This window comes from Agelaius tricolor, unplaced genomic scaffold, assembly GCF_023055355.1.
Source record: "Agelaius tricolor isolate 1412-34295 unplaced genomic scaffold, bAgeTri1.0.p SCAF_7, whole genome shotgun sequence".
NCBI classification, from domain to species: Eukaryota; Metazoa; Chordata; class Aves; order Passeriformes; family Icteridae; genus Agelaius; species Agelaius tricolor.
Window position 1 is genome coordinate 28,800,623 of NW_027269267.1, and position 27,112 is coordinate 28,827,734.

General features: G+C 36.9%; 1 protein-coding gene across 2 annotated transcripts in view; it reads right to left on the reverse strand.

The window, feature by feature from the left end:
* The window catches only part of NCK2 (NCK adaptor protein 2), an 85,155-nt gene that overhangs the window by 54,271 nt on the left and 3,772 nt on the right, over positions 1–27,112 (reverse strand). The window contains exon 2 of one of the 2 annotated variants that reach the window (XM_071430752.1): positions 17,257–17,403. The exons of the other annotated variant lie outside the window; for it this stretch is intronic. Coding sequence (XP_071286853.1) covers positions 17,306–17,403 — 98 coding nt within the window. The 3' untranslated portion in view covers positions 17,257–17,305. The remainder of the gene's footprint in view (positions 1–17,256; positions 17,404–27,112) is intronic. 2 annotated transcript variants of the gene reach the window in all.

A 27,112-nucleotide genomic window follows, 5' to 3' on the forward strand; every position in this document is an offset into this window, starting at 1 on the left:
TCAATTTTTCTAACCAATTAGAGATCTTAACTGTGTTCCCACTGAAAACTGCTCTATTGAAATTGCAGAACAGATATCAAGTTAATGGGAGAGAGGCTTTAATAAATGAAGCAACATTAAAACCCCAAGGCAGAGCAGATAAACTTTCCTGCTGGCTGAATGTTTTGTAGTACATGTTTTTCTCCTGTCAATAATACAAGGATATTTTTAATATTAAGAGGTAAAAAAGAGAAAATAAAAATCTCCTCATTTTTTTGGTACAAGATCTTCTAAATAGTACTATCTATCTTTCCTTGTCCTACCTCACAAATCATCTACTGCTCATTACAATCTATCACTGAAGTGCTGTACCAAACCTCTGAGTTTGCTAGGGCATTTTTGTTTTCCTTAAAGAAAAACACAATGCCTCCATTAATTATTGCTTCCACCTTCACAAATGCACACTTGTAAATAGAACATATGTTTGAAAGTGAGATGGAAAACAGCACTATTCATCATCAATACCTGAAAAACAAGCCCTGTATTTATTAGTCAGATAGAGAAGTACAGTTGGGGGGAAAAAAAAGAGTCCAAATTTCATCTGAACACGTAAGAAAAGAATGAGTCATGTTTATCTCAACATAACAATGCTAACTTCCTTCTGTAGAGTGAGAATGGTTTTATTTTGGCAGCTCAATTAAAACACATTGAAAGTAGTTTGGAATGTTAATGTTGATAATGCAAATAGTCAAAGGAAGAAGATGCACAAAAAACCAGCACTCCTAACAACGCTCAGTTTGAAATAAATCTCTGTTAACCTAACAGACACACAAGCTCAAAATGCAGACTGGTCTCTGTCCTCCTTGGGTTCAATCCTGTTGCATTGTGACCCCATTTTCTATTTTTCTCATGATAAAAATCTTCATTTGGCTTTGGAAGAGCCAGAGGAAGTTTTCTGCTACGACTCACACTAACAGTCACTTCCCAGAGGAGAAGTCAATTTCTATCACACACCCCCACAGTCCAAAGCTTTGCCCAAAACGCTGTGATTTGCCAAGTGACACAAACTCAGGGTGGAAACCCAGACCTCAAATATTTCAATTATATTTAAAATGTTCCTTTAGAACGTGTTCCTTGAAACAATCCTCAGGTACAGAAGTTCAGGACCTTTCTTCTCAAGGGTCAAAAAATTATAACAGCGGTTAGGGTTTGGGACTACCTGCCCCTGGCAGAGTTTGCACCACACATGAAGTTTCTGGCTCTCCTGCTATGTCCTACAGCCAGGACTAGAAAGAAATATTTGATAGCACAGACATTCTGGGGAATGAATTGTAAAATTTCGGGAGTACAAAATTATTTTGAATCACCTTCAAAAGCCTTGCAGCACACAGGACTTAGGTCACCTAAAAGACAAACTGGTGCAACATTGGAAACTCAGGAAATCAACAACTTTTTTTGGAAGTCAGCAAAGCAAATGGAGGCACGGAGGTGGGCAGTTTTCTCCCATGGTACCCCCAGTGCCCATCACTTCTGGACCATTTAGCACCATGTCTATTTGCCACACCTAACTCAATGCATCTACAACTGGAGTAATGTCAGCCCAGCCACATGTGAAATGCCACAGCTCCTTAGCACTCACGAGTCTCCCCATACCCTACACTTCCCTTGAGGCCCAGAGCAGAAGAACAGAAGACTATGGCAAGGAATAGGAATGGCAGAGTACAGGAATTGGATGAACATGGGATTACAAACACACAAAGCAAAAAGGCAAATTTATCTAGTCTTCAACAGTAACTTTAGTCACTCATTTGCTTTCTAAATCAAGTTCTTCCAAACACAAGGACTATAAAAGTTTCACAGTAAAAAGCCTCTGTCAATAGTCAGAAATAAAATTTTGAACTTGATGCTTGCAAACGACTACCAGAAGGTAAATATCAATAACATCTAATATAGGAACATTATTATAAAGGTTACTACTTCACAGAATAAATTAGTGGCCTTATAATGATTACATTATAAGAAGCATCCACAGTTATTAACCACCTCTTCTTTCACTAATAGCTCTAATGTGCCCCATTTTCTTTATCTCCATGGCTAAAATCCAGATTCAGCCTTACAGCAACAATTTCCATGACAATTCTCTTAGGCTCTCTTCCCAATACCCAACCACCTCCTATTTAAATTCTGACATGAAATAGCTAAAATAATCTCTTTGATACTTAATATGCTAATACACAAGAATGATCTGACCATAAACCTGTACTGCACAGAGTGGGAATTTTAACTCCAATTGACATATTACTGGTGACCTTCTGGAGAACAAATGAAAAGCATCACATTAATACAAATTCTCCTGTGGAGAAGATCAAGTTGGCAATCTGCCAGTTCATTACACCATCTAGCTTCACTCCAACATTAAATATTGCCTTCCTTTGTAATTGACTGAAATACACTGGAGCAATTGCAGGTAACCACTCTGGGCTATTAAAGTATTCCATTAAGACTTCTCCATTAGGCAGATATTTCAAAAGAAGTTACATTAAAATAGGCTATGTTCAAAATATTTTAACTATGCAGACAATTGGGCAAGCACAATCCAGTTCCATGGAGCAGCAGACAGATCAGCTTAAGCACTCAAAAGCTCAATGCCTGAATTTGCTTAAAGGGAAAAGAAACCCAACAAGTTTTTTAATACTCTAGTATATGCTTCATATTTTAAACCTCCTAGTCATATACATTGTCTCAAAACTCACTTAATATTACCTTCTTCTACAGGTAGGAAAATGGTTAGGTTAAAATAGTAATACCCTTTCAGAGTCAGTATGAAACACAGGGAGAAAAGGAAAAGGAAAAGTGAATTTACATCATATTTCAGGTTTCAAAAAGGCAGCAAATTAAAACACTGCATTACAATGTGTAGAACATTAAAAAAAACCAACAAAAGAGTTAAAATCCTTTCATACTATATAGTCTATACAACTAAGCTTTTCTTCTCTTAAGATTGTGGTTCCCTAACAGTGAGGAAGCAAGTGAAATGAGGCACAAGAATAGGTTCACTGCCTTGCTTGCAGAAAAGACTGTGAGATACTTAAAACACTGGGAAATATTTAAGCTTGTATGCCAGCTATAAAAATGGGACTAGCCCTTGAAGCAAAGACAAATTTCTGTGTTTAAATGGCCTTTTTTAAGCAGTCCAGGTTTGGAGCCATGGCCAGAGGTTGCACAGGTTACCCTAAGAAATTCATGTCTCTATTGAATAGCACACAGGCAGGAGGTTGTGCATCTTCTCTGTGCTCCTGTCTGGATGGAAGAGCTGCTGTGCACCTCTGGCCATGCTGTTTGTATCGAAGAGAAAGCACTTAGACACGTATCATTGGTCCTTCAAACAACTCTTTCTTCTTTAAATAAACATATACTTGGGGAGGAATAGGAAGAGAAATGCAGCTAGAGAAAACATGCATGGCTCACATTTTAATCACGCACAATTAGAGAATCTATGCTGACTTGTAGTTAACTCCTTTAGTAAAATGCATATTCTCTGAAGTACACATATATTTCCAAAAAACAAGAATATATTTTACATATATTTGCACAACCACCTGATATACTCATGACACACAAGTGGTTGGTAGTTTAAATAAAATCAGTATTTAAAATAAATACTGTCTTTCAAAACCTAGCTGCCATTGCAAGCTTCCTATTTATCACTTGCATGACTAGCATCTTTTTAAACTGGAAAGGAATGAGAAGGTATACATCTGTTAGTGGATGCATCGGCTGAGATTTCTACAACATATATTGTACAAATTTACATTATTTTAAGAGAAATCACATGCTTTTTACATTCTCTACCTCTGCTCCAGAAGTCTGAGCTACTAAAATAATCTAAATACTGATAAAAATTAGTACCTAAACTCATTGCAATATGCAATTTTTAAAATTCCTGGATTAAGCAGGATTTTCTATCTTGATACCTGCTGATAATGATCTAATTCATATTTGATTATGCCGAGCTGCAAACTTCTGTAGCAGTCCCTGCATAAGAACAACAACAAAAAAAACCATAAAGCACAGTCAAAAAATCATGAATGGGTGGCCAGAAAGCTTCCCCAACAGGAAGGCTATGAACTCTGAGAAGACATGCAATATTGCAGTCTCAAAAGCAAATAACCCCCAGGACAAAAACCCCACATATCTGTTGTTCAGACCAAAAATCAAGCACCAAAATAAGTGCAAGCTGTGACCAGTTACTCTGCAAGCTGAAGGAAGCTCACAACAAAGGTGCTGTGCCACCATCATAGCTCCAGGTTTTTTAGCATTCCTATTCAAGAACTATCAGCAAAAAGTGAAGTATTCGAACTCCATTTTACATCAATCCCCTATTTCTTCTTCTTTATCTGCAGTAAGAAAACAGAGCTTGCAACCTTTCTTATCTTCTTTTTTTAAGGGTTTACAAGCTGGCTCTGTAAGGATATGGATAAATACCCCCAAATCCCACATAGGAGAAGCAACAAAAGTCTTGATTCATGCTTAGGACAGCTCTAACCACTTCAAGAACCCTTACAAATGTACGTGGAAAGACCTGCATTGCCAATTATAACTGCCAATAACCAGAGATAAGCAGAAACTGAACTGTATGTACCAAGGGTGTTCTTAAACTTTGTCTCACAGTGTCTCTAGGGAAAGGAAAGGATTAGACTTCAGCCCTAGGTAATACTTCACTAAGTGAGCTTCTTGAGCCATGGTTTGAGCATAATAATTCTTTTGGTTTTCTTAATAGGATGCTTTATTATTCAAATTACAAATACCATTTTTAGAAACATCTTAGCATCTATCATTAGTAAGAATTTCATAAACTAGTGCTTTAAACATAAACAGTTTAATAACTGACTCCATTTGAGCTTCAGCGTTTTTCATATCAATAATTTAATACTTTTTTTGTAAAAACTGTAGAACAGTCTTTTCCATTAAATATAAAATCAGCTCAGAATTTTTGAGGATGAGCAACTTACCAGCCCCAAGCAGCTCCTTCACAAATCTGTTTTTCCTACTGCACCTTTATGTAAAACATTTTAAAGGCAAAGATGTATACAACCCACTGAATTATACCAGTTCTTCCAAACCTCTCTACAAGAGTCAGAGCTTTTACCTCAATGCCTATGGATTTCAGGACTGTGGAAGATGACCACAAACAGCATGTTAATATACTCTTCAGAATAATCTGGTAATTGCACACATAGATTACTGAAAATTAACACCTCCACTGGAAAAAGATTCACAGGTGCCTTTTAGAGAACTGAAAACCACATACTCCAATGAATTAGCTACCACAAGAGAATGTGACATTAACTCAGTATCAGAGAAACACTAGGCAGACACAACTGGTTACCACTCATAGCTAAGATGACTAACACTTAAAATAAGCAAATAGATCTCAGAGTTACACAGTTTGAGATGATTTGCTTTGGGGTGAGATGTAACAGAAAATGGACTGTGCCAGCAGCCACAGAGGGTCAAGTAAGGCAGACTTAGCCTTCTGGCAATTCAAGTTAAAGGCTGACTGAAATCCTTATTAGAGTTTCTATTCTGGTAAATTATTCATTCTTTCTTAGTCTGAAGAAAATTTTCCCTATGTATACATTGAACACAGCACTGTCTGAATTTAAAAGAATATTGCCACTACTGTTTTGGTGCTAAAATATATGACAATGGTGATTTTAAGAGGGATAGGGTCAAGGTCAGTGTTTGTCTTTGAAGCCACCAGGCAGATACAGAGAACTAGAGGAAATGCACAGAGCAGATTGTGACTGATGTCTTCAAGGAAACCACTGTCAGAAACTTCTTGATAACTCAAACTGCAAAGTGGCAAGTGCTAAATTTATGCTGACAGAACAAGGCATGCTTTGGGCACTCCCCAGCAAAAGCTGCCATCAGCAACAGCCATCATTCCCCACACCTGAGCCTGTTTGCTGAAGGTGTCTCTGTTTTATCCTTCCTCCAGATGCTCATCCATCAAGAATAAGGATGGTCTAGGCATTACTGTCCAAGCAGAGTATCTGACACTGAAGATTTTGCAAGCTCTGCCCTATTCTGTTAAGGCAAACTGCATCTGAAGTACTGCCAGCATGAACAAGCCACTTGACTTGGACAGGACAGCAGAAAGAAGTCCAGGCTCCCTGGCCCTCGGGTGAAGAAATCTATGACAACTTCAGCTGAAGGAGCAAGTTAAAGAAACCTCTCTAAACCACCACCATCAAGAAGAACAGAAAACTACTGCTTACTTAAACTTAGTATTTCATTTACAATGCCAAAAAGCACAGGGCTGAAGAACTCACATAATCAGACACTAAACTAGAATGAATGCAATAGTAAAATTGAGGCAGGGGAGACCACTCAACAAAAAATCCCTTACTGACACCAGAATAGGTTCAAATAATATCTGGTTTTAGTACTCAGTAATGCTCTGATGAAAACTATCTTCTTTGGGAGGACTAAGATATTTTTGTCACAGTCTATTTGTATATCAAAGGCTGTGAAAAACTGGTATTTCAGATTTTAAGTTTTTCCGAGTCTCCTCTAATGATGTAACTGATGAAAAACAACAAGGTTCAAATTGCAATAACCTGCATAAGGTTCAAGTACAAAACTACCTAACTAGAGGTTCACATCTAAGAGCCAAAGGTAACTGGAAGACAAATACATGGAATTTTGAAGTGGTTTTGCCACTTATACAGCTGGGTAGGTGGTACAGTGCCATTCTCTTTGAACATGGCAGAACAGCAGTGCGCAAAATCTCCACGTTCATCGTGCAGGACAAAGATCCTTAGATCCACATTGCCTTTTGGAAATAATGGCCGAGTTGCTAGGACCTCCACTTCCTAAGAGTACAGTCCCCCCCAAAAACCTGGTTTTTCTTCCAAGTTAACCATCAGAAAAGCAGGTGAAGCAGTTTTTGCCTGAACCACACAGAAACTTTGCTTTAGGTTGGCAACAAGAGAAGTGTTAATGCAGCTTTGGTTCCATCACAGCACACAGCAGCTCTAGCCGCAGGCTGTGCCGTTACTGGTGTTTGGAAGATAACTAGGTGTTCCAGAATCTCATCATACCCAAATAAAATTTGGCAACAGCCTACCATCTGAAGTTTTTAGCAGTGATTTTTTTCCCCTTTCATGTCTTGTACACATTTGATGGTGTCTTATTCTACTCATTTTAATCACAGCAGTTCAGTGGCAGACTACAAATGAAAATGCAATAGAAACATTGCAGGCCCTGTAACAATAGTCAAAACAAAGATTTCCTATGGCAGCTGTCAAATTAATGACATCTCCAAAGCTATCTAAATACAGTATCTGGGCAGAAATCCAATTATGTCAATTCTGTCTGAATACCCCAAAAGAGAGTCCTACTGGGGTTAGAAGTGGAAATAATTTTAAGCGCAGATTAGCTACATAAGCAGCTCCGCTCTTGAAACCAGAACAAGGGAACAAAAACTTAAAGGCATGACATTTATCTGGATGCAAGGGAGAGGGGAAAAGGAACTGTTAGACATCTGGCAAAAGGTCAAAGCCAATTACCTTGTCCAAATTTGCCCCCAAGATAATAGCTTCCAGGTCCACTTCTTTGAAAAAAGACATATTGACTCAAATAATAACAAAGATTTCTGCTTATCTCTCCATCCTCAACTACCACTTTGGTTTTTCCAAAACTTCTTTTTCCAACAAAACATTAACAGCAGTAGCATAACACCTCAGAAGCACAAAATAAATTTACCTGAAGTCCACATAGAAGAAAATAATATTCTCCCTTATTTTGACACATGGTATTTTAATTTAAGAGTATGACTTCTTGCTGCTTTACTTAAATCATTTTAACTTCTGATTTCCCTTTTTCTTTGGAAGTATGTGCTACTGCCCAGTTATGTGGCAAATTCTATTTACTAACCCTGCAACAGGATTCTGTTTATTTGTTGTTTTAAAACAGATAAGGATCAAGGAGAAAGGGAAATAGCATTTGAATTCAAGGAAGAAATAATGAGGATTTTTTTTCTTTCTTTGCAGGCATATTAAAATGTAAGTTTACCTGTTTTTTTAAATGAAGCTATTCAAGAGACTGCTATGAAACAAAAAAAAACTGTGTGTGCCAAATAACTGAAGCATTATATGTTGGTTAGTAAATGCATTCTACCTAGAAAGCCTTATCTCTACTATGAAGAGATGAATAAACCTTTAAATACAAGTATGATGATCAAAAATAGGAGACTGGTTTAGACAAAGTTTCTTGAAATGATCTGTCCAGAACATTTTCAGTGGTAAGGATATAATTTACTATATATATATTGCAAATGCTTCTGGTATCAAGACAGCACAAAATTCAGGAGAAAGGAAAGCATTAATTATTAATGTGGCTATATTTAGGACTGTATATTCCAAGCCTATGCTTTTTCACTAAAACTCACACAATTAGAGGTGGGTATTTTTTGTTTCTGTTTGGTTTTTTCCCCCTGAATACAGTCATTAGCAATACTCAGAAAAATCTGAAAACAAGAAACTATCTTGGTCAAAATCTGGTGTATTCTAGGGTATAGAGCTAATTCAAAAAGAAATTCAAAGAAATACCTAATACACAAATGCAGGGTTGCACCCCAGAACTCAAGATAGCCTTAATTCAAAAGCAATACCAATGAAGAGCAGCTACATTCTCTTAGGGCACTTAGTCTCAAAATCGCTTTGCAGAGGTATTCATAGACATCTCTTTGCAAGGCAGCAATTTTGGGCATTACCAGTTTGAACCAAATTCAGATCAGTAACGCATAGGTTCTCTGCTGTTAAAGCATAACAGAATATCAGACACAATAATTTTAACTAAACTTCTAAACTAATAATAACAACTTTATTTTATTTACATATAATATACAGGTAATATACTGAAAATATACAGTTTATAAATATACATATATGAAAATATACAGTTAATTGAAAATATCTCCCAACTGAATCATGCAGTCAATGAGCCTGTCAGAAGCATTTTTTACAAAGCCTAGAACAAAAATCTTTAGCTACAATTTTCCTCAACTTCCTTTTTTTTTTTTAAGGATATATTCAATCAATCTATTTGTTTCCAGTTTTGTACGAGGTTTAATTTTTGCATTTGCTCTCTACAACAGACTGAGCACAGTACCATGAATCCTCCTTCATGTCACAAAGGCACTGCAAATCCAATCAAATCCAATTACTACTCCATTAGGTCTCATTTAAATCCCATACGGTATGACAATAAACTGAATGAAATGAGAATCAGCACATTTTTCAACCATCTTTATAGTATGACATAGATGGCAATCACAGCTTAATAAAATTTCATTTACAAGAAAGAAAATTCAGAGCTACCTTTCTCTGCCAGGCATTTCAGAAACACTTGGGAAATGCCTCTTCCTTCCACCATCCCTTGAAGAAGCCAGTTGCTATTTCATAGTTCTCAAACAACTGTTCCTTCTGCTTGTGGCAGAGAAATTGGTCCTGGTCCCAGTGCTCGAAACATATGTCAACCATAACAACAACCACTAGCTGAATTCAACATTTACTCCAATGGTGTCCCAGTTCTCATTTTCTTGTTTGTTAGGGTTTGTTTTATTTTGTCTGTTGTTTTTTACAGATTTCCTGGGTAAGGAACCCTTTGACACAGGGTTACTTCATGTTGGAAAACAAGGAGGGGAGATCAAAGCAAAACTTCACCACTCTGAAGGGTACTGAAAAGATGATGAAAATTTTAAAAATTAGCTCTTACCCTATCTGGATTTTCAAAATTATCATTGCTAAATGTTTAATAAATTTAGACAACTTTCAGAAGCTCTGAATACTTCACCACTTCAGTGCAGTTTATTTATGGATATATAATTATAATGTCCCTCTCTCCATACAGTATTTCCCAAGCTCATCCAACTACCCAAATATGTATAGATGTCCAAGTCTGTCCTTTCTTTTGGGAACCAAAAAACAAAAGAAAACAAAAAAATCCCTCATTTGTAGTAGGCAGTCTCAACAGTCAAAGCTCTCTCTGAAGAGTACACAAGAGCATTGTTGAATAGCCCTTTCTCAATAGCTAACCTGACTAAATCATCTTCCTCATGCAGGCTAGAAATCAAAATGTCATGCTGCCATTTAAACACATGATCTGTTGCTAAAAAACAAAAGCCAAGAAAACATATGCTGTCCACTTTCAAACACACATGCCAAACACTTGTTTCTAGTACAGAAAGGCTCAAATAACAGACTTCTAAATATTTCAGACATTTCATTAAACACTTCTAGTTACAGTTTTATTAAATTTTGTCCTTTACATGCCTATTGACAACCTGAGAAACAGATAAATTCCAGACAGAGAGAGAGGATGCTGATGGGGGGAGGGAGGGTAATTAAGTAATTTCAAGGTTGGTACTCCAATTCCACAATTAAAATGGGAAGATCTAGGCCAGAGCCTCCTCGGTGCAGGGGAGATTAAAAGACAATAACATGAGGCTGGGGTTTGGTTTTTTTTCCTTTCTGTGACAAAAGGAAACAAAAGGCAGAGGCATTTTTCCATGCATATTTCTCAATCACATGGGCTTCTCTGGTGCATTTCCATGGGGTATTCTGCATACACTTTAAATAGGCTTTATCAACCTGCAGGAACAGAAGCTTCACTAACAGAAATATGAAGGCACTGGCTTCATGATCTGAACATCTTTGCCTAAAAATTAAGCTAAGAGTATCATCGCTGAGTTTTTTAAAACTAATAAAGATCTGAAAAAACTAGATTGTGCTTGTGTACTTAAATAATTTTGAAATTCCTGGTTAATTTAAAAGGAGGCAGAACAATTTCCTCTCCTTTCTGCATGATTTTAATTATATTGGTTTTCTTTGTAATTTACCATTCCTTTCAGTAGATTATGATGGCAAATATGAATCCTATAACAAGAACAGATCCTTTAGGGACGTTACACATCTCAAACTGCAAAAGAACACAACCATCCCACATGCTTCAGAACACAAAGTCTATGACATGAACCCTAAGAGCAACAGTCTCAAAAACTTACTGTTAATTGCTAAAGCATACACACTATTTTTCTCCAAAAAAACTAGTTATAACAACCTTTCATTTAAATCAGCAATATCAAAATGTCACAAGTGTTTTCTTCCTGACAAATATGAAGTAACAGTTCCCAGTAAAAATTAAGTCTTTTCAAAACTACAACCTACCTACAGACTGTGAACATATCAAGTGCTCAAATTATAGCTACTGAATTTTTAGAAGCACTAGGTACCTTAAGAAAGCAGTACAACAAGCTTCAAGTTCTCAGCACATCTGACATATGGTGGCAAACAAAAAAAAAAAAAAATTTAAAAAAATCAACCCAGGAACAGACATGCTGTGTGAACAGGACTCAAAATTTTGGTGATGTTCCAGGAATCAGAAATAAACCTACCATGACAATACAATATCAAGGATAAAAAGCATGATGCATCATCTAGTACTGGTTCTGACACCATAAATGGGGTACACCATTCATTCATTCCTTTGCAAAAAAAAAAAAATTATTCTCACCTTGTATTTTACCAGCTTGTACTAACTTTACATGTGCAAACTTCTTTCTATCAGAATTCTTATATTTCCTGCTGATGACAGGCATTAATGAGCTCAAAAAGAGTCAATCAATATTCAACATTTCAAAAATATCCAAAACAAAGCAACTCAGGGCAATTTATTTTCATTAAAGACATATTATTATCTTACTTTGTGAGATACAAAGGCAACAGAACAGAAAAAAGAGCAACCCTACAGAGGACGTACCAACCAAAATTTCTAGCATGCGTTTCCACACCCATGTAACAAATTTTTGAAGTAGATAGTGCCCAATTATCAACTGTAAGGATAAATGTTGCACACTTTGCTTAGTTTCTGTTTCAGAAGCCAGTTTTAGCTTTGCCACCTAAAAAAGCTGGCTGGCTTCACCACAGAAACATGACTCCTCTTTTCTGCAGAATACAACCTGATGAGAGCTTCAAAATGAGCACTTTGGGTCTGAGAACCAAACTCAAAGCTGTCACATGGCAAAAATGCCTTCTGTTTGAATAAAGCTTGAAGGAAGAATCACCTCAAAGGAGGACAGTATTGTTTCTTTGTCCAGCCTTTCAATGTCCCTACAGGCAAAAAAAAAAAAAAACCTTCTCTTTCCTATCTGCTCCTATCTCCCTGCAGCAGAGAGGCAGGAGGTCTGAGGTGGACCTGCCACTTGAAGACAACTTACACTGGTGAGCAGAACAGCAGATAATCTTGACTTGAGCATCAGCTTTGGAAAGTTATTGGCACATATTTATTTATCAGTCAAATTTATAATGTCAAAGAATAAGCCATCAGACTGATATACACACATCCACAAACTCTGAATGGCATCTTGTGTACCTATACAAAAGCTTTACCAAAAAATGGAATGAGATCATGGGGTCCTCAAAAATCAGAGTCACAAGATTTCTGCTATTCTCAGCAGGGCAGGATTTCTCCTCCCTCCATCTCAAATGACTGACTCAAGCTAATTACCACCAAATGTTATGAAACAATTCTTCACTAAAAAACCCAACCCAAAACAAAACAAGCCAACCACACACATCTATTATTTCAAGAAAATTTGCAGAACCAGAAGTATGTGTAAATTGATGGCCTAAGGGCAGCAAGAATTCTGCTCCAGGTCTACAGAGCTTCTCCAAACAGTACCAACACATAAATGAGATTACAAATCTACCAGGGCTACATTTTGATTGCTAACACATGCTATCATATCTTCCTTAGTGCCATTACCTGCAATATCTACCAAGCAATAAAACTTGGATGGGCATGCAATCACAAGTTATTTCAGAATTGCTCTTTGCTGGTGTTTTCAAAACAGTAACATGGATAGCAGGTATAGTCCTTTAGTAAGTGGCTAGTAAAGATAACTCACATGAGAAGGTCAAGCAGTGAAAAAGAAAATGAAGAAACAAGACAAGAACAGCCAAAATGTTAGAGGAACACTGAAAGAGGTGACGAAAGGTTTTAAGCAATTAGCAATTCCCTTCACAGACAAGGAAGGAAAAATACACACAGAAGACCTATGCAGAGCTTAGTTTTAACTTCACCTGATGACAAACAACCACCAATTATTAAAGTATTCAGAACAATTTGATAGAAAAAATGAGGGTTGGCTGGTAATATCCTCAGAACAAACACTGACTTTGATGCACTGAAATTTCCAAGATAATACATTCAAGAACATTTATACATAATAAAGGAAACACGTATCACCTGCAATGACCATTACACCAAAAGAGCTCAGGTTTTAGCTAGGGTTTTGTATTTGACAGTTTAAAGTCCAATTCTGAAAGATAAAACAAAATGCTAACAAATTCAAGTCAGTCTTTCAGAAAGGGAAGAACTGAGGAGATGTTTATTGCTAATTCTGATCCAAGTCAGAGACACATGATGAAAAGTTCAGCATGCAGGGATTCTTCAAATGGCTGACTACATGTTCCATTTTGTGATTTTTCCCAAGAGTTTCTTACCTAGATTTTCTTAAAGATATGAATATACACAGAATTTCTAGAAAAGTTGGAAGAAGAGTTTTGAAACAAATATATAGAGGACCATCTAACAAATTCCCAGTGTACTAACACCCCTCTTAAACCATTCCAAAACCAGTTTCTATATGGATGGCCATTTGAGAAGTGTATTGCCATTCTGACACAAAACCTTATGTTTCAAAATTGTTTGTGCATAAAGCAGGTGAAGTTAAAAACTCTAAAATGTCCTTTATTTTATTCCTACCAAGACACACAGAAATTGCATTTCAAAAGTTCCAAATTCTTGATTTCAAATAAAAATTTTTCACTGAAAATATACTTGGTGCTACATACGGTTTTTCACAGAATGTCAAAAGCAAAGAACAATCACTTATTACTATTGTGGGGATCTCTGTACTCCAGAAGTCTTTAAGTGGAATACAGATATAAACTATAATTTCATATTAAAAATAGTTTGCTTAAATTATTAAAAAAGAAAGCCACCATGTCAAAAAGAGGAAGATAATTCAACAACCTATTGCATACCAGGGGGAAAAAAAACCAAAACCATTCAGAAAGAAAGAAGGTCTATGGTTTTCTCCTCCTTGAAAACCACAGTAATTTTCCAACAGCTGCCCACTGTCAGCCAAGAGGACATGCTCTCAGCATTTGGAACCCCCCCAGTCTGTGTCTGTTCAGGCTCCTGACTGTGACTCCTACCAGGGAGGGCTGTCCCAAGGGCCAGAGGAGGATTGTACACACACAGATCCCAAGGGCAGCTCCTGATGCCACTGGCAAGAACCACAGCTTCCTGCTTCTCAACTCATCAGAACAGCCAACCTCAGCAAACTGATTTATTAATTAAAACAGACCTAACAATCAGTATTTTCTAGGAAGAAGGAAACCATTTTTCCACCGTGCGTGTGAGAACATCAGAAATGTTCGTATTTATAAACACCTGTACAACTGCAGCTTTACATCCCTGCACATCATTCCTTTGCCATCATTTTTTTGAAAAAACTGGAACACACAACATACTCTATCATTCAATGTCAGAAACAGCAAATAACTGGCACACAGCAAGTTAAATCAAATCATGGAGATGACCTAAGATGGAGAAAACTCAGAATTTTATGAAAAGCCTTCGGGTTTCACACAAATCAAAGAGCATGAGGCTGTGTGTTGCAAGTGGTCATGAACAATTACTGTATTAAGGTACATTTTTTAATAGAAAAATTTGGGGGAAATTATTAAGTAGCATAACATGATTTCCCCTGTGAACATTCAGTTATTGTTAGAGCAAGAAAAAATTAATGTTACCAAATTCTAGCAGCTAAGCAACCATCGTGGCAAAATATTAATCATTCAAATTAGCTATCTCACAACTACATTACATTCCCCCTTTCTACATTAAAAAAACTTCAAAATTAGTTGTCTTTGATTCTGTAGAAAATTCACAGAACTGTGTAAGCTGATCACACAACTGATCATAAGGACCTACCTTAATAGCTTGCCCTCGGCAAAGAGGAGATGCTTCTTATTACCAAAACCTGACACAAACATCTTTTCTGCATTTAAAAAGTTTACATAAAGTCTCCAGAATGAAAAATAACCCCGGTACAAATACCTTTAGTAATGCTTCCTGAGCTTTTACTAACCAACAAAAGCTTAAGAAATCTACTCAAAAGTATAATCAATACAGAACCTTTTAAGGAAGCAGGGCATATACAGAAATATAACACTTCAACAATACTTAAGAATTAAGTTCAGGCATTAAAGTCTGAAAAAAAGGTTTAGGCACAAAAAAGGGTTGGAAATGAAGAATTGAAAATGGTAACAGTTGCCAGTAGCAAAAAGATGCTCAGTATTTCTTACCATCTCCCAGAATAGCACAGCAGCACATAAACTGACAACCTTGCTGAAATTAGTGCATATTTTGAAACATAAATTACATCTACACCTTGCTGCATTAGGATGGTGGCTCAGAAATAAGCACACAATCCCTCCAGCAGAATTTACTTCAAAGCCTTCCCATTCCTCTGCCTACAGAGCTCAGCAACAGATAAAATTGAGAATGTGGTTTTCATTCATTTCTTCCAGGCACTCTAAAAATCACACATGCACCTCAGAGTGGTTTGAAATCTGGTATGCCATATGGCAGTACACTTGTCATTTCCAGAAATATGTTGAATATGGATTCCAGAGATATAAAGCCCCAATTAAAAAAAAAAAAAAAAAAAACAAAACCAAAACTCCCGAAGCCAACAAATTCTGCTCAAATACTACACCAGGTTTATACTACACACAACTGGAGAGCCTGGGCTTTGATCAGGCTTCAAAGAATCTCTTCATTTGCCCCAGAAAATAAATCTGATGCCTTAGCTTGCGGAGGCTTATTTCCCTACTGTTTTGCAACTCTGTAAAGTTATTTACACTTGCCTTAAGTGAGAGTGAAGTAGAAATGATACATCAACATCAATAGTAGATTTATACAAACACATTGCACTTGGAGCACAAAGTAAATGATTTACAAGCTGCAGAACAGTGGAGAATCAGGATCAAGGGGTTTATGGCTATTCCAGTGTGAACCAACTGAAGAAGAAATAATTACTTCTCATTCCTACATAAAATATTTAATGGTGCACATGATAAAGTAACATTCAAAAAAACCCAAAAACCTCCCAAACAAAACCCCAAAGAGTTAGGAAACACATTAAAAAAAAAAAAAAAAACAACTGACAAAAGAAGTAAGGCTCTCCTGCTGGCTGAAATAATCACACAGTCTCAAAGCTCAGCAAATTAGAGCGAGATTTCCACAAAACTGGCAGAGCTGAACTAAATATCTTGCCGTTGCCAAAATGAGCAAATCCTGTGCTCTAGGTAGAAATCAACTAATTTATCCCTCTATTATCATTTCTACTTTTCAGGGCTATCTAATTTTCACTATTTGCAATCTCTGATTAAATGATCCTTCTTTTCTGAGAAAGAAAACTCAGACTAGCAAACTGAAATTAAGTAACATTACATGACCACAACAACTTTCCTCCTTGCTTTTATCTTCCAAGGATGTAATCACAGATACAGAGAAACAGAGAATCATTCCCCTTTTTGCAGGCACACACCCTTCCTCTCTTTAAACCTCATATTCCATCTTGAAACTAAGTTGTCCTAACACACATCTTTTTACCCCTAAAATGAAAATTAACAGCGAGTGGTAACTGTTGACATGACTTGCTTTAGGCATGATACTAAGTTTTCAAACACACACAGAAATCAAGAAAATAATCTCACTCCAGGGGGGTGGATGCTATAATCTGCAACAAACTTCCCATATGCATATTCCACAGAAATACCAGTTTTGGAGACAGTGAATGTGTGGTATTTATCCAAGTATACAGAGGTGACTTGGGGAAAAATGCCAAGGAAATACAGGTGATTCTCTTAGAGTTCTATTCTATCAGAGGCCAATCCAGGCCTACCACAACATTTCTATGAATAAAGAAGTAAATCAAGAGCATTTCGACCATATCTGGGAAGAGTATATTTGCAAGCACCTAAAACAACTCATGGCAGCATTGACTGGGATATGTTACATAGCACAGACACACTTCCCCTACACTAATCCATCAAGTTCATCCCAGACCAGGATCCCTTCAGCTGCTGCAGCTGATGAGGGTTTCAGCCATGCAGAGACAAGAGTACCACACACCTGCCACTCACATCTCCTAAGGATGAGTATATCAGCTCACTCACTGCTGCTAGAGGCAGTGGGCTTTGAGAAAGCCAGGGCTTTTTCCCCAGGCGTAACAAGCACAGAGCTGCCAGCCACTGGTGTTGCCATCTAGGGAAGCTATTCCTAGAAAAGCAAGAAAAATGCGTGGGCTGAGCAGAAAAGACAATGCAGAAACTAAAGCAAGCAGAAGAGTCCTCTGTAATACAAAAGGTGAAGAAAATCCCCACGTCTGCTAAGATTTAGGCTGAAGAGCACATCTCTCCCCAACACATTCCACAGCCAATAACTGGGTTTTTCAGGTACACTGAGCTTGTGGGTGGGATGAAAAGTGGTTTCCACATGCTACAGCAAAATTTTACAGTGCCCAGCAGACAAATAAAGTATGCTAAATTTCCTGAACATTTTAATATTCACTGCAAAGCACAGTAAAACCAAACAAAACCCTAGAAAACCCGCACTTTACAGAACTTTCCATGTATTTTGCAGATGGCATTGAAACCATCTGCTGATGCTGCCAGAAGAATTCAAGAACCACCAAAAAGTGTGTTTGCCAGGTCCAGACCTACTGTAAAGAAAGGAAAATCTGAATGACTTCAGCATGATACATAGAGATGTTCCTGGATAATACAGATTACATTTCTTCTTTAATCATTCTTCCAATAAAAGCAGTGTGAAATTTAACTTCTATGGTACTTTTAATTGTAGTTGTAGGAAACAAAAAAGCTGTCAGCTACTGAAGCCTCACACACACCACCATCCTCCCACAGCTATTACTACACTGACAGAAGAACTACAGAAACTGTTCTCACACTGGCACACCTAAAAATCTGAAGAATCAGAACCAATTCTCAACTGTGCATACACTTCTTTTAATCATCATTTTCTTCTTCTTCTTCCTATAAGTGCTTTTCTTTACAAAGTCCCAAATCCAAACCTCAGAAAAGGTAACTAAACACATTCATAAGTGGCTTGAGTATCATAACTCAGTTGATTAAACATTTGGAAGAGTTCACCTGGTGGCTTTGAAGTGCAGCAGAGGACCAATTCAGGGCTCTGCAAGAGGCAATATAGTTCTTGAGGATCTATCAGTAAAGTGGTAACAATCCTTTAGGCAAAACAAAGCCAAAGGAGTCAAGATGGGAAACAAAGCTATGAACAGTAAGAATGCAGAAGTTTACTTCCTGTATGCAAGGTTAGCAAACTATTACAACATCAAGGTACATGCCAGTCTTTTCCTTTCTTACTTACAGATTTAGCCTTTAAGGTGTCCAGTGCACTTTTTCAAGCTCTTGCTACCTATTGTAATTCTACACTTGAAGATCTTCCTGCATTTCGAGACAATTATTATTTTGCTTTGATGCTCTTTTCCTTGGATGTTTTCCAGATGAAGTTCGAAATTGAAGCTCAGCAGAAAAACGATCAGAGCACTACATTTCAATAACAGAAGCATTGAAAGTGTGGCCTTCAGTGTATTAAAGTCATTGCTGGAAGCTACATATGAAAATATATTACCCACCTCAGAAAACCCTCCATTGTTATAATTTGGTCATTTCACACACCAGTGATCAATCTCAGCTGAGCACATTCTGTAAGTCCATACATAATGATAAAAAATTAGACATACTGGAGAAAAATTTAAGTCTTTCCTTTGTGAACAAGTATATTCACCTAGTGATTTTATATAAAAATCATATTTCTACTGCTTCTTGGTATGAAGCTAAACAAGGTGAAGATATACAAATTGTTGGTTACAAGGGTCAATGACTCAGCAACCTGAATTATGTCCACTTTGCAGCAAAAGCTGATAAGCATAAAACAATTACTTTAAAAAACAATCTAAGAAGTATGCCCACATGAAAATTTTTTAAATGTACATACACACTTAAGGCTACTAACTCTGAATCATAAATCCTTCCTGAACTCAAAGTTTCTATTTTCCAACTCTCTTTCCTTTACCTGCCCTTAAAATTTGTAAGTTTCAGATCACTGTTGCATATAAAGTCCTCAGAATCAGCAAGTAAGTATATTACAGCACATCTACAAGCTGAAAACCCCAGGCTACATTTTATTTCAGTGCAGAACAACACAGATTTTTCAGAACAGCATTGTTCTGAAGAAATATTACAAAAAACAGAATATCCAGGTATTGGAAAACAGAAAAAAATGAAATAATATTGCTTCTACCATTCCCCCAACACTCTATGACACTGGGATCCAGTGCTGAACCTCATCACACAATTCCCTCTACAGCAGCTCTCCCACACTACAAAGAGTGGACAAGCAAGAGGAGGAGGATGTATAGTGAAGGAAAGTCCAGTGTCATTTTTATACAATTCATCTTAGCCCAAAGACAGTTCATACTGTAAATCCTATGCCAACTTGGACCACATTAAGTTCAGATTTAATTAATCATTCCCAAATACCAAGTTGCAAGCATATACATGTGGAGGTAGAAAGTAAGACTACGATATTCTGCAGAATAACTTGTAAAGCACACTACACTTCCTCCTACCCTGAGCAGATATAAGCAATCAGACAACCTTATTTCCGTGACTGTGTGCAACTACATATTTAGCTAGAATAGAGAGCCAACAATACACTAACAAAAATATCTTCATCCAGATCCTATTCACAGCTGTTAATTTAATGGAAAGACTCTTCCGGCATGAAGAATACATGAGTAATAGCCTCCACGGGAACTTTAACAGCAGATCGTTAGACAAAGGGCTTCATAACACAGCAGCTGGATGCCATTCAGCTACCTGACAGCCCTGTGCTGCTTGGAAAGAGTGCATTAACCACAGGATGTGGCTTTCTGAGGCAGACTGGTGCTGCCCGGGACTGCAAAGGGAGCACAAGGGAGATGGGGTAAGGAGGCAGATTTGGATGCTTTGAAAGAGGTATTAGAGCAAAGGGCTGTGTAATGCAAGACAACGTATCACACACAGCAGCTGCAGGAAAACAGATTTCTCTGCAAAACAGTTACACACTGTCATTTTAGCTTTCCATAAATTTACAGTACTTCAAATCAATGCCACTGAAAATTCTAGAAAAACAATACAGAACATTTATTTATTACATTTCTCAATGTAAAAATGTTTCTTCTTATTTAAGGAAAGATGCATATTGACTGACCCATGTGGGAGCTTACCCCACTACCCTAACCCCTAATTCCAGAATATATTCATAGAAGGAGGACATTAAAAACAATTATACAGAAATATCATAAGCAAGGGTTTAAGTGTATCCTCATTTCAGAAAGTTCACCAACTCGACTTCTGCACATCATGTAACTGCAGTGTTCCAGTCAAATCTTACTCATTCCCAAATGTGTGTAATCATGCTAGACAGATTAAGATTTTTTTTCTAGTTTTATCTAATATTTTATTTTCTTTGCTTAAATATTTCTGCCATATGAATGGATTACAGACAACCTAAAAACATGTCCACCCACAATCAAGGCTATTCCCAATCCTAATTATCTACAAAATAGTGTGCAAGGGAAAAGGCAGAGATTAACAAAGGAAAGACACAGATGATCACCATCAGTTTGGACGGCATAATAATCAAGGTGTACACCAACTAAATCAAAGATTTTCTTGAATTAAGTATTTACAGATTCATAAAATAAAATGGTACTTCCCTAAGAAAATCTAAAGGTTCATGTACACAACTGTCAAAACTACAAATTACATTGATACCAGGTGCAAGTACTAATATTGAGATTTGCAGTTTGGATTGTTGTTGGGTTTTGTGGGGGTCTTCCTAATATCTAGTAGGTGCCACAATTTTAGAACAACAGTATCAACAATTTAAAAATCCACTGAAATCTAGCTGCTTAACATCAGGCATAACATCCTGCAAAGCAGACACACCCCTCACATTCAAAAAAGCCTGTGGCAGGAAAAGGGCACAGGAACAAGAGCCAAGGGCTGCTACCAGTCAGGTGGGCAACAGGCAGGCAGAGCTGACCAGGGAGCAGCATTGGAAAAATGACCTCCTCTCTAGCACAACTCCACCTTGACTCACCTGCATTTGTGACTCACTGACATCAGATTCTTGCTACTTTTGAAGAATGAAGCATTTAAAATTTTACTACCTGCTTAGCAAGCACAGTATAATCTACTAAATACCAAGCTGCTTCAAATGCTATGTACACTCAGTAATGGTATGTATGCCATTGCTGCAGAAGAGTAAGTCAATGGCCATTAATTCAGATTGCAGTTATGTATAGTATCTACTTTTAACCACAAGTATATCACTTATATTAACTCAAAGGAATCTAAATGACCAGCTACTTAACCACTAGAATTATCTATCTGGAAAGAAGGAAAAAAAATCAAAGAACATAACAGACAAATCACAAGGGCAAGCTGAAAAGACTTTTATAAAGAACACTGAAATCAGGTCTAGCTGCACCATTAAACAATCTAATACAGTTAAAACATGGGGGGGGCAAAGCATTTTAAAAGTTATGAATTTCCATGATCTGCATTAATACTCTTATTTTCAAACCTGGGTTCCTCCAGAACAGGAATTACAACCCTGAATGCATTCAAGAGCCTCTCTCTTTTTTTTTTCCCTGTTTTCATTAATTTTGGTTTTCTATTTTAAATTCTACGTTTCCACATTTTTAAATAAAACACAAAACTAACTAATTCCTTGTTTCTTCCCTGAAGGAGTAACTTCCTTTTCCATCAACTTAAGCAGGCATTATATCAAGCACTGCCTGATCCACACTTGTACTACAACAGCTCAGTATTACTGTTCATTAAACAATCCTAAACAACTAAGAGCCACACTGACTTTATGGGACTGCTGGAAAAGTCATGTCATACACAATGTATAGGCAAAAATCTGTCTCTAAAAATAAGCTGGCTGTGTGACACTACAGCAGAAGTTCCATAATTCAATATACATGTTGTGACAAGTAAAGAATGTGTAACTAAGAAAGAATTGACCTGCAATGTAACAGTGGCTCTTGTCTTGGAAGAGATGTGCATATGGCTCAGCTTCCTGTTTTGTAAATAAGAGACATTCACTCCAATACGACCACTCGTGGTACTGAGCCCATGCTTGCATTTTCACAGGGTCACAAAAACGGAGGCAGAAGTTGGGATACAAAACAAAGAATGAAACTTTGGCAAAGTTTTGACAATGTGCCTTCCAGAGTGGTGAAAGAAATACCTGAATAAAATAAACATCCAGAATCTCCTGTCAGCAAAACCAGAAAAGATCCTAAAGGAATACAACCATGAGTATTATAAGACAAGACTAATGGAGGAAGACAAACATTGTCCCAGTAATGACGTTATCCAGACTTTAACAGTTTTCTGCCATAGGAAGTCTATAACATTTCAGTTCATTATGATTCCCCATGCATCCCTTAAGAGCCTCAAAGCTCATAAAAATGATGTGTCATATTTTGATACTTGTACTAAACACAAGCTTTGTGATTACCAGTGTTTAAACTCAACACAATTCACACAGTCCTCACTGAGGTATCTGATTAAATTTCTAATATTCATGAACTAGAATTTTAATATTGAATGCTCAAAATGATTTAGGTCTTTTGATGTAACGGAACATAAGTCCTTTAGTGTCAAGTGGAAGGCAGATCCTTTATTATGGCATTAATTATTTGGGATATTAGCATTAATTTCTTTCTCTATTTGAATCAAATGGAATTCAAAACAGTGTGAATTTATGAATAGTCCACAATATAATTATTTCTATATTATCCCTGCAGCACTAGCAGAAAGACTGCCAACAGACCTGAAAATGTAAAGGAAGGAGATTGATCATCAATTTTTCTTTTCATCTTTTTTCAGAAAGACGGGAAAGGTAAGGCTCAGGATGTTTATACTCTAAATGGCTTCACTCTTTTTTTCATGTAAAAATACCTGTCTTTATACCTATAAATGCCACCTATATTTTTTGCATTCAACATGCAATGATTAAAGGAAAGAACAATTAAACAAAATATACCATAACCAACTTATTTTATGACTGGAACAAAAACATTCTTAATTAAAACCACAAAGCTGAAAAAATAGTAGGGATTTTTACAAAACTTTAATACTCACTGGGAAAAATTCTATGTCTTCACTTACATTTCCAAAGTTGCTACATACACAGAATTCCAAGTTCTGGTAGGAAGGACTAATTAAAGATACAAACATGGTACCTTCTTCCCAGCACCTAAACAGTACCAGTTATCATTTCACTTATATTACAGGTACAGCCAGACAGTATTGCTAACAAAAGTAATTCATAACTAAATAAATAAATACACCACCACACATGAAAAACTGCCATTTGCAGGTCATTTGAGTCAGTTACCAGAGCACTAGATACTGACAGACCATAATCCAGCTTAACATTCCAATACAAAACACACAAAAATCAGCATTTATATGGTTTTACCCAACTGTCAAGACTTTTTCAGTCCAGTTAAACCAGAAACACCTGGTCAACTGAGACTGCAACCTTACAAATAAACATCAGCCAAGCCTATAAATAAAACAAATAAGCCATCTGTGCCAGACTGGCCCTGTTTGTAGCCCATCTACACAGGTGTCAGCTCCCGGCCCTGCACTCTACAGCTCAACTACCATGGAGTGTTTGTACCATCACTGACTGTGTTGGTTCAGCACTAACACAAAATGAAAAAAAAAAAATCAGTAAACAGAGTGCTTGTTTCCAACCTAGCAAATACTCAAAACCTATCATTCTGGTTTTGCTGAAATTTTTACTGAAAATACTGGAGGCATTTAAAACACATGCATCTTTAAAGTGACTGGATGAGGTCCAACCACCTTTTTTTCTCTTCTACTATTTAGCAAACAAATTTTCAATCTAAAATTACTAACTAAATTTTCAACCAATATTAAATCTATTTAAAATGAAAACTCAAAGGATACTTGTAAAAACCAACTAAAAAAACCCTGAACTCAAACCTGGAAAAACCCTAAAGTTTTGCTGAGCCAGGTGGCAGCGTGCATTTGCAGCAGCCCAAGTCTCCTGTGGTGGAATCCAGAATCCTTGACATGCCATCATTCAAGACCTGTCAAATTTGATATCACTCAGTGTGTGTCTAGAAGGACACCATGCATTCAGGGAAATGAACGTGTCATTTGTTGTCATGACAGCTATCAAAATTCAGCCTGAGAGCATATCATAGAGCCACATATCTCTCCTTCTGCACTAAAAGGTTGAAAAATACTTTCCTTGTCGTCATCCTAAACATCATTAGGATGTCAACTAAGAAGTCAGCTCCCCTGAAACAGCAGTGGCCCAGGATGGCACTGGGAGCCAAGTCCTACACACAACGGATGTGGGAGAAAACAAGTGTGATGGATACACTGCTATTGTAATAACAGGAAGGAAAAACCTTGCAGCCATGCTATGCTGAGGGTGTTCTTACTGCATTAAAACCAAGAGGTCAGGACCATCAATGCTTGGGACTCTGCTTTGGTATCAGTGCCAGGTTTTGCTAAACAGGAGGCTTCACTTATTACTGTCCTCTGAAACATTTATTAGTCCAGAATGGTCTGAAAAATTTAGAACAGTTTAACTCTCCATATACAGATTAGGTTTTAACAGGACATAGTGCTCTTCTTCTCTCCCAAACCTATGAAAAGACTGAAGGAATTAAGTGTTTTATTTTACTATATAGTTAACTAAAACTTAATTGGTATACAAATAGCATTATTTCAGCCAACTTAAATTTGACAAGGATGAGTTAGAAAATCCTACTATACTTCATTTATAGTTTATATGCTTAATAAATACCATTATTCCTTTCTAAACCTTCCCAGCCTTGCAAGGATCTAATCTTGCAATTGAAGGAAAGGTTGAAGGAAAATTTGAAGGAAAGGTTACAAGACAGTGTTTAATGACTTTTTGAAAATAATATAAATAAGAACAATATAGTTAAATCCAAAGCAAAATTGACTTTTTTTTTTCCAAGAGCTTGCTTCTAATTTCTTAAAAACAGAACACATACTTTTTAAATGATGCACTGCCAGAGGAATCAATAATCCCACCCCAGCATGAACAAAAAGCACCTGCCTTTGTTAACCCTCTTCCTGTTCTCCTGCACCGTCTGATGGCTCCTCTGTACTGGCACAGAGCTGACCCAGTGTAGCCCACAGGGAAAGAGAGGCAAGAGTCAGCACTCAGCTAAAAGCAGCTTCTCACACTGTAAGAGGACATGACCCAGACTTGGAGGACTGCATCAGGAAGAGCATCCACAACCTCCAGCTCCTCCATAAACTTCAGTAACTGCTTTCACACTTGTGTCACTTCTCTTTATTAAGGCTCTCATAAATACTCTGATCATTTCTGGAATGTAGGAACTTCAAACACCTAAGAAGGCTAAAATCTGCCTTCCTATCAAAAAATTAATAAACTGAAGGCCTGCTCATTTATTTTTGGTTATTAATGCCCCACCTATCCAAATAGCACAACTGCTGAAACACAACAGGCTCCCTTAACTGTATTTCTTTTTCTGATAAAAGATCTTATGTGAAACTAAGTTTGTATTAAAATTAATTTTTTAAAATATTTTAAAAAGGAGGTTGCCTAAGACAAGTTGCTACCTGATTTTGTAAAATATGACCTTTTTTTGTCTAATAAAATTTCTGCTATATTCTATCTGAGGTTTATGTCACTACCTGTTTTCATGTCTGTTTCTATGGCTGTTTCTATGGTTGTGTGTACTCTGCATATAGTAACTGATATGAGTTGAGGAAAACTGGGTAGGTAAAAAGACACCCGTATAGCAATTTTATTTTCCACCTGTATTTTGTCATGATTGTAAGAGAGAATCAACACTTTTGAGAATTCAGGGATCTGCCAAGTGTCCCTTGTTCATCACATTGTCTGCTCCACCAAATAATCAACAGTACTTACATGTCACCATATTAATACTGGCTAATGAGATCAGGACAAAACCAGCACAGCAAACCTACAGTGCAAAACAGCCTCTAAGCCACAAAGTTGGTTTCTACAATTGTGAACAAATACAGGCTATACCAGCATGCCTGAGCTTCCACTCTAACAAATGTTTTTCATAGCATGAGTATTTCTAAAACTTGACACCAGAGTTTTGTGTATAGCTGCAGTAATTTAAAATGCAATGGGTTGCTATTCCTAATCAAGATTTATTCCTCTGCACCTCAATTCTTAAAATTAGTAATACTCTATGAAAGCTTAAAAATGTACACTGTCAGGCCACCTCATTGCACACAAAGTTATTATTTATGTTGGGTTTAAACTATAAACTTCCTTCATTAATAGCAAGAAAAAAATTGATTTGCTGTGTCACATGTACTTAACTGAATATAAAAATATATATTTAATATTGCAATGCACTTTCAACTCACTCATGTCATTAGCATTTATGAAACAATTATGAATTCTTATGATGGTGAAAAAAGATTGCTTTAAGGAAAAAAAAAACAAAACAACAAAAACTTACCATTTTGAAAAATTACTTTACACACTACCGAACAGAGCAACAGTTTAATTGGGCAGAACACTGTTGACTACGTTATTATGAGAAAACTAATAGGCCTAATTAATTTGCAGAAAAAAATTAAATTGGAACTACCTAAAACAGAAATAAGTTTTGGATTCCTGGGCCAACATGCAGAAATCTGCAAAGCAAAACAAACAGAAAAATCATTTCTCAAAAGATATACCAGGATCTCATGTAGTAAAGACTGGACAATGGTGCACAGGTGAAATGATTAGTGCAGGCCTCACTTCTTCACCTCAGGATGACAAAACAATGTTATTTCCCCCACTGCAAACACCATTCCAGCTC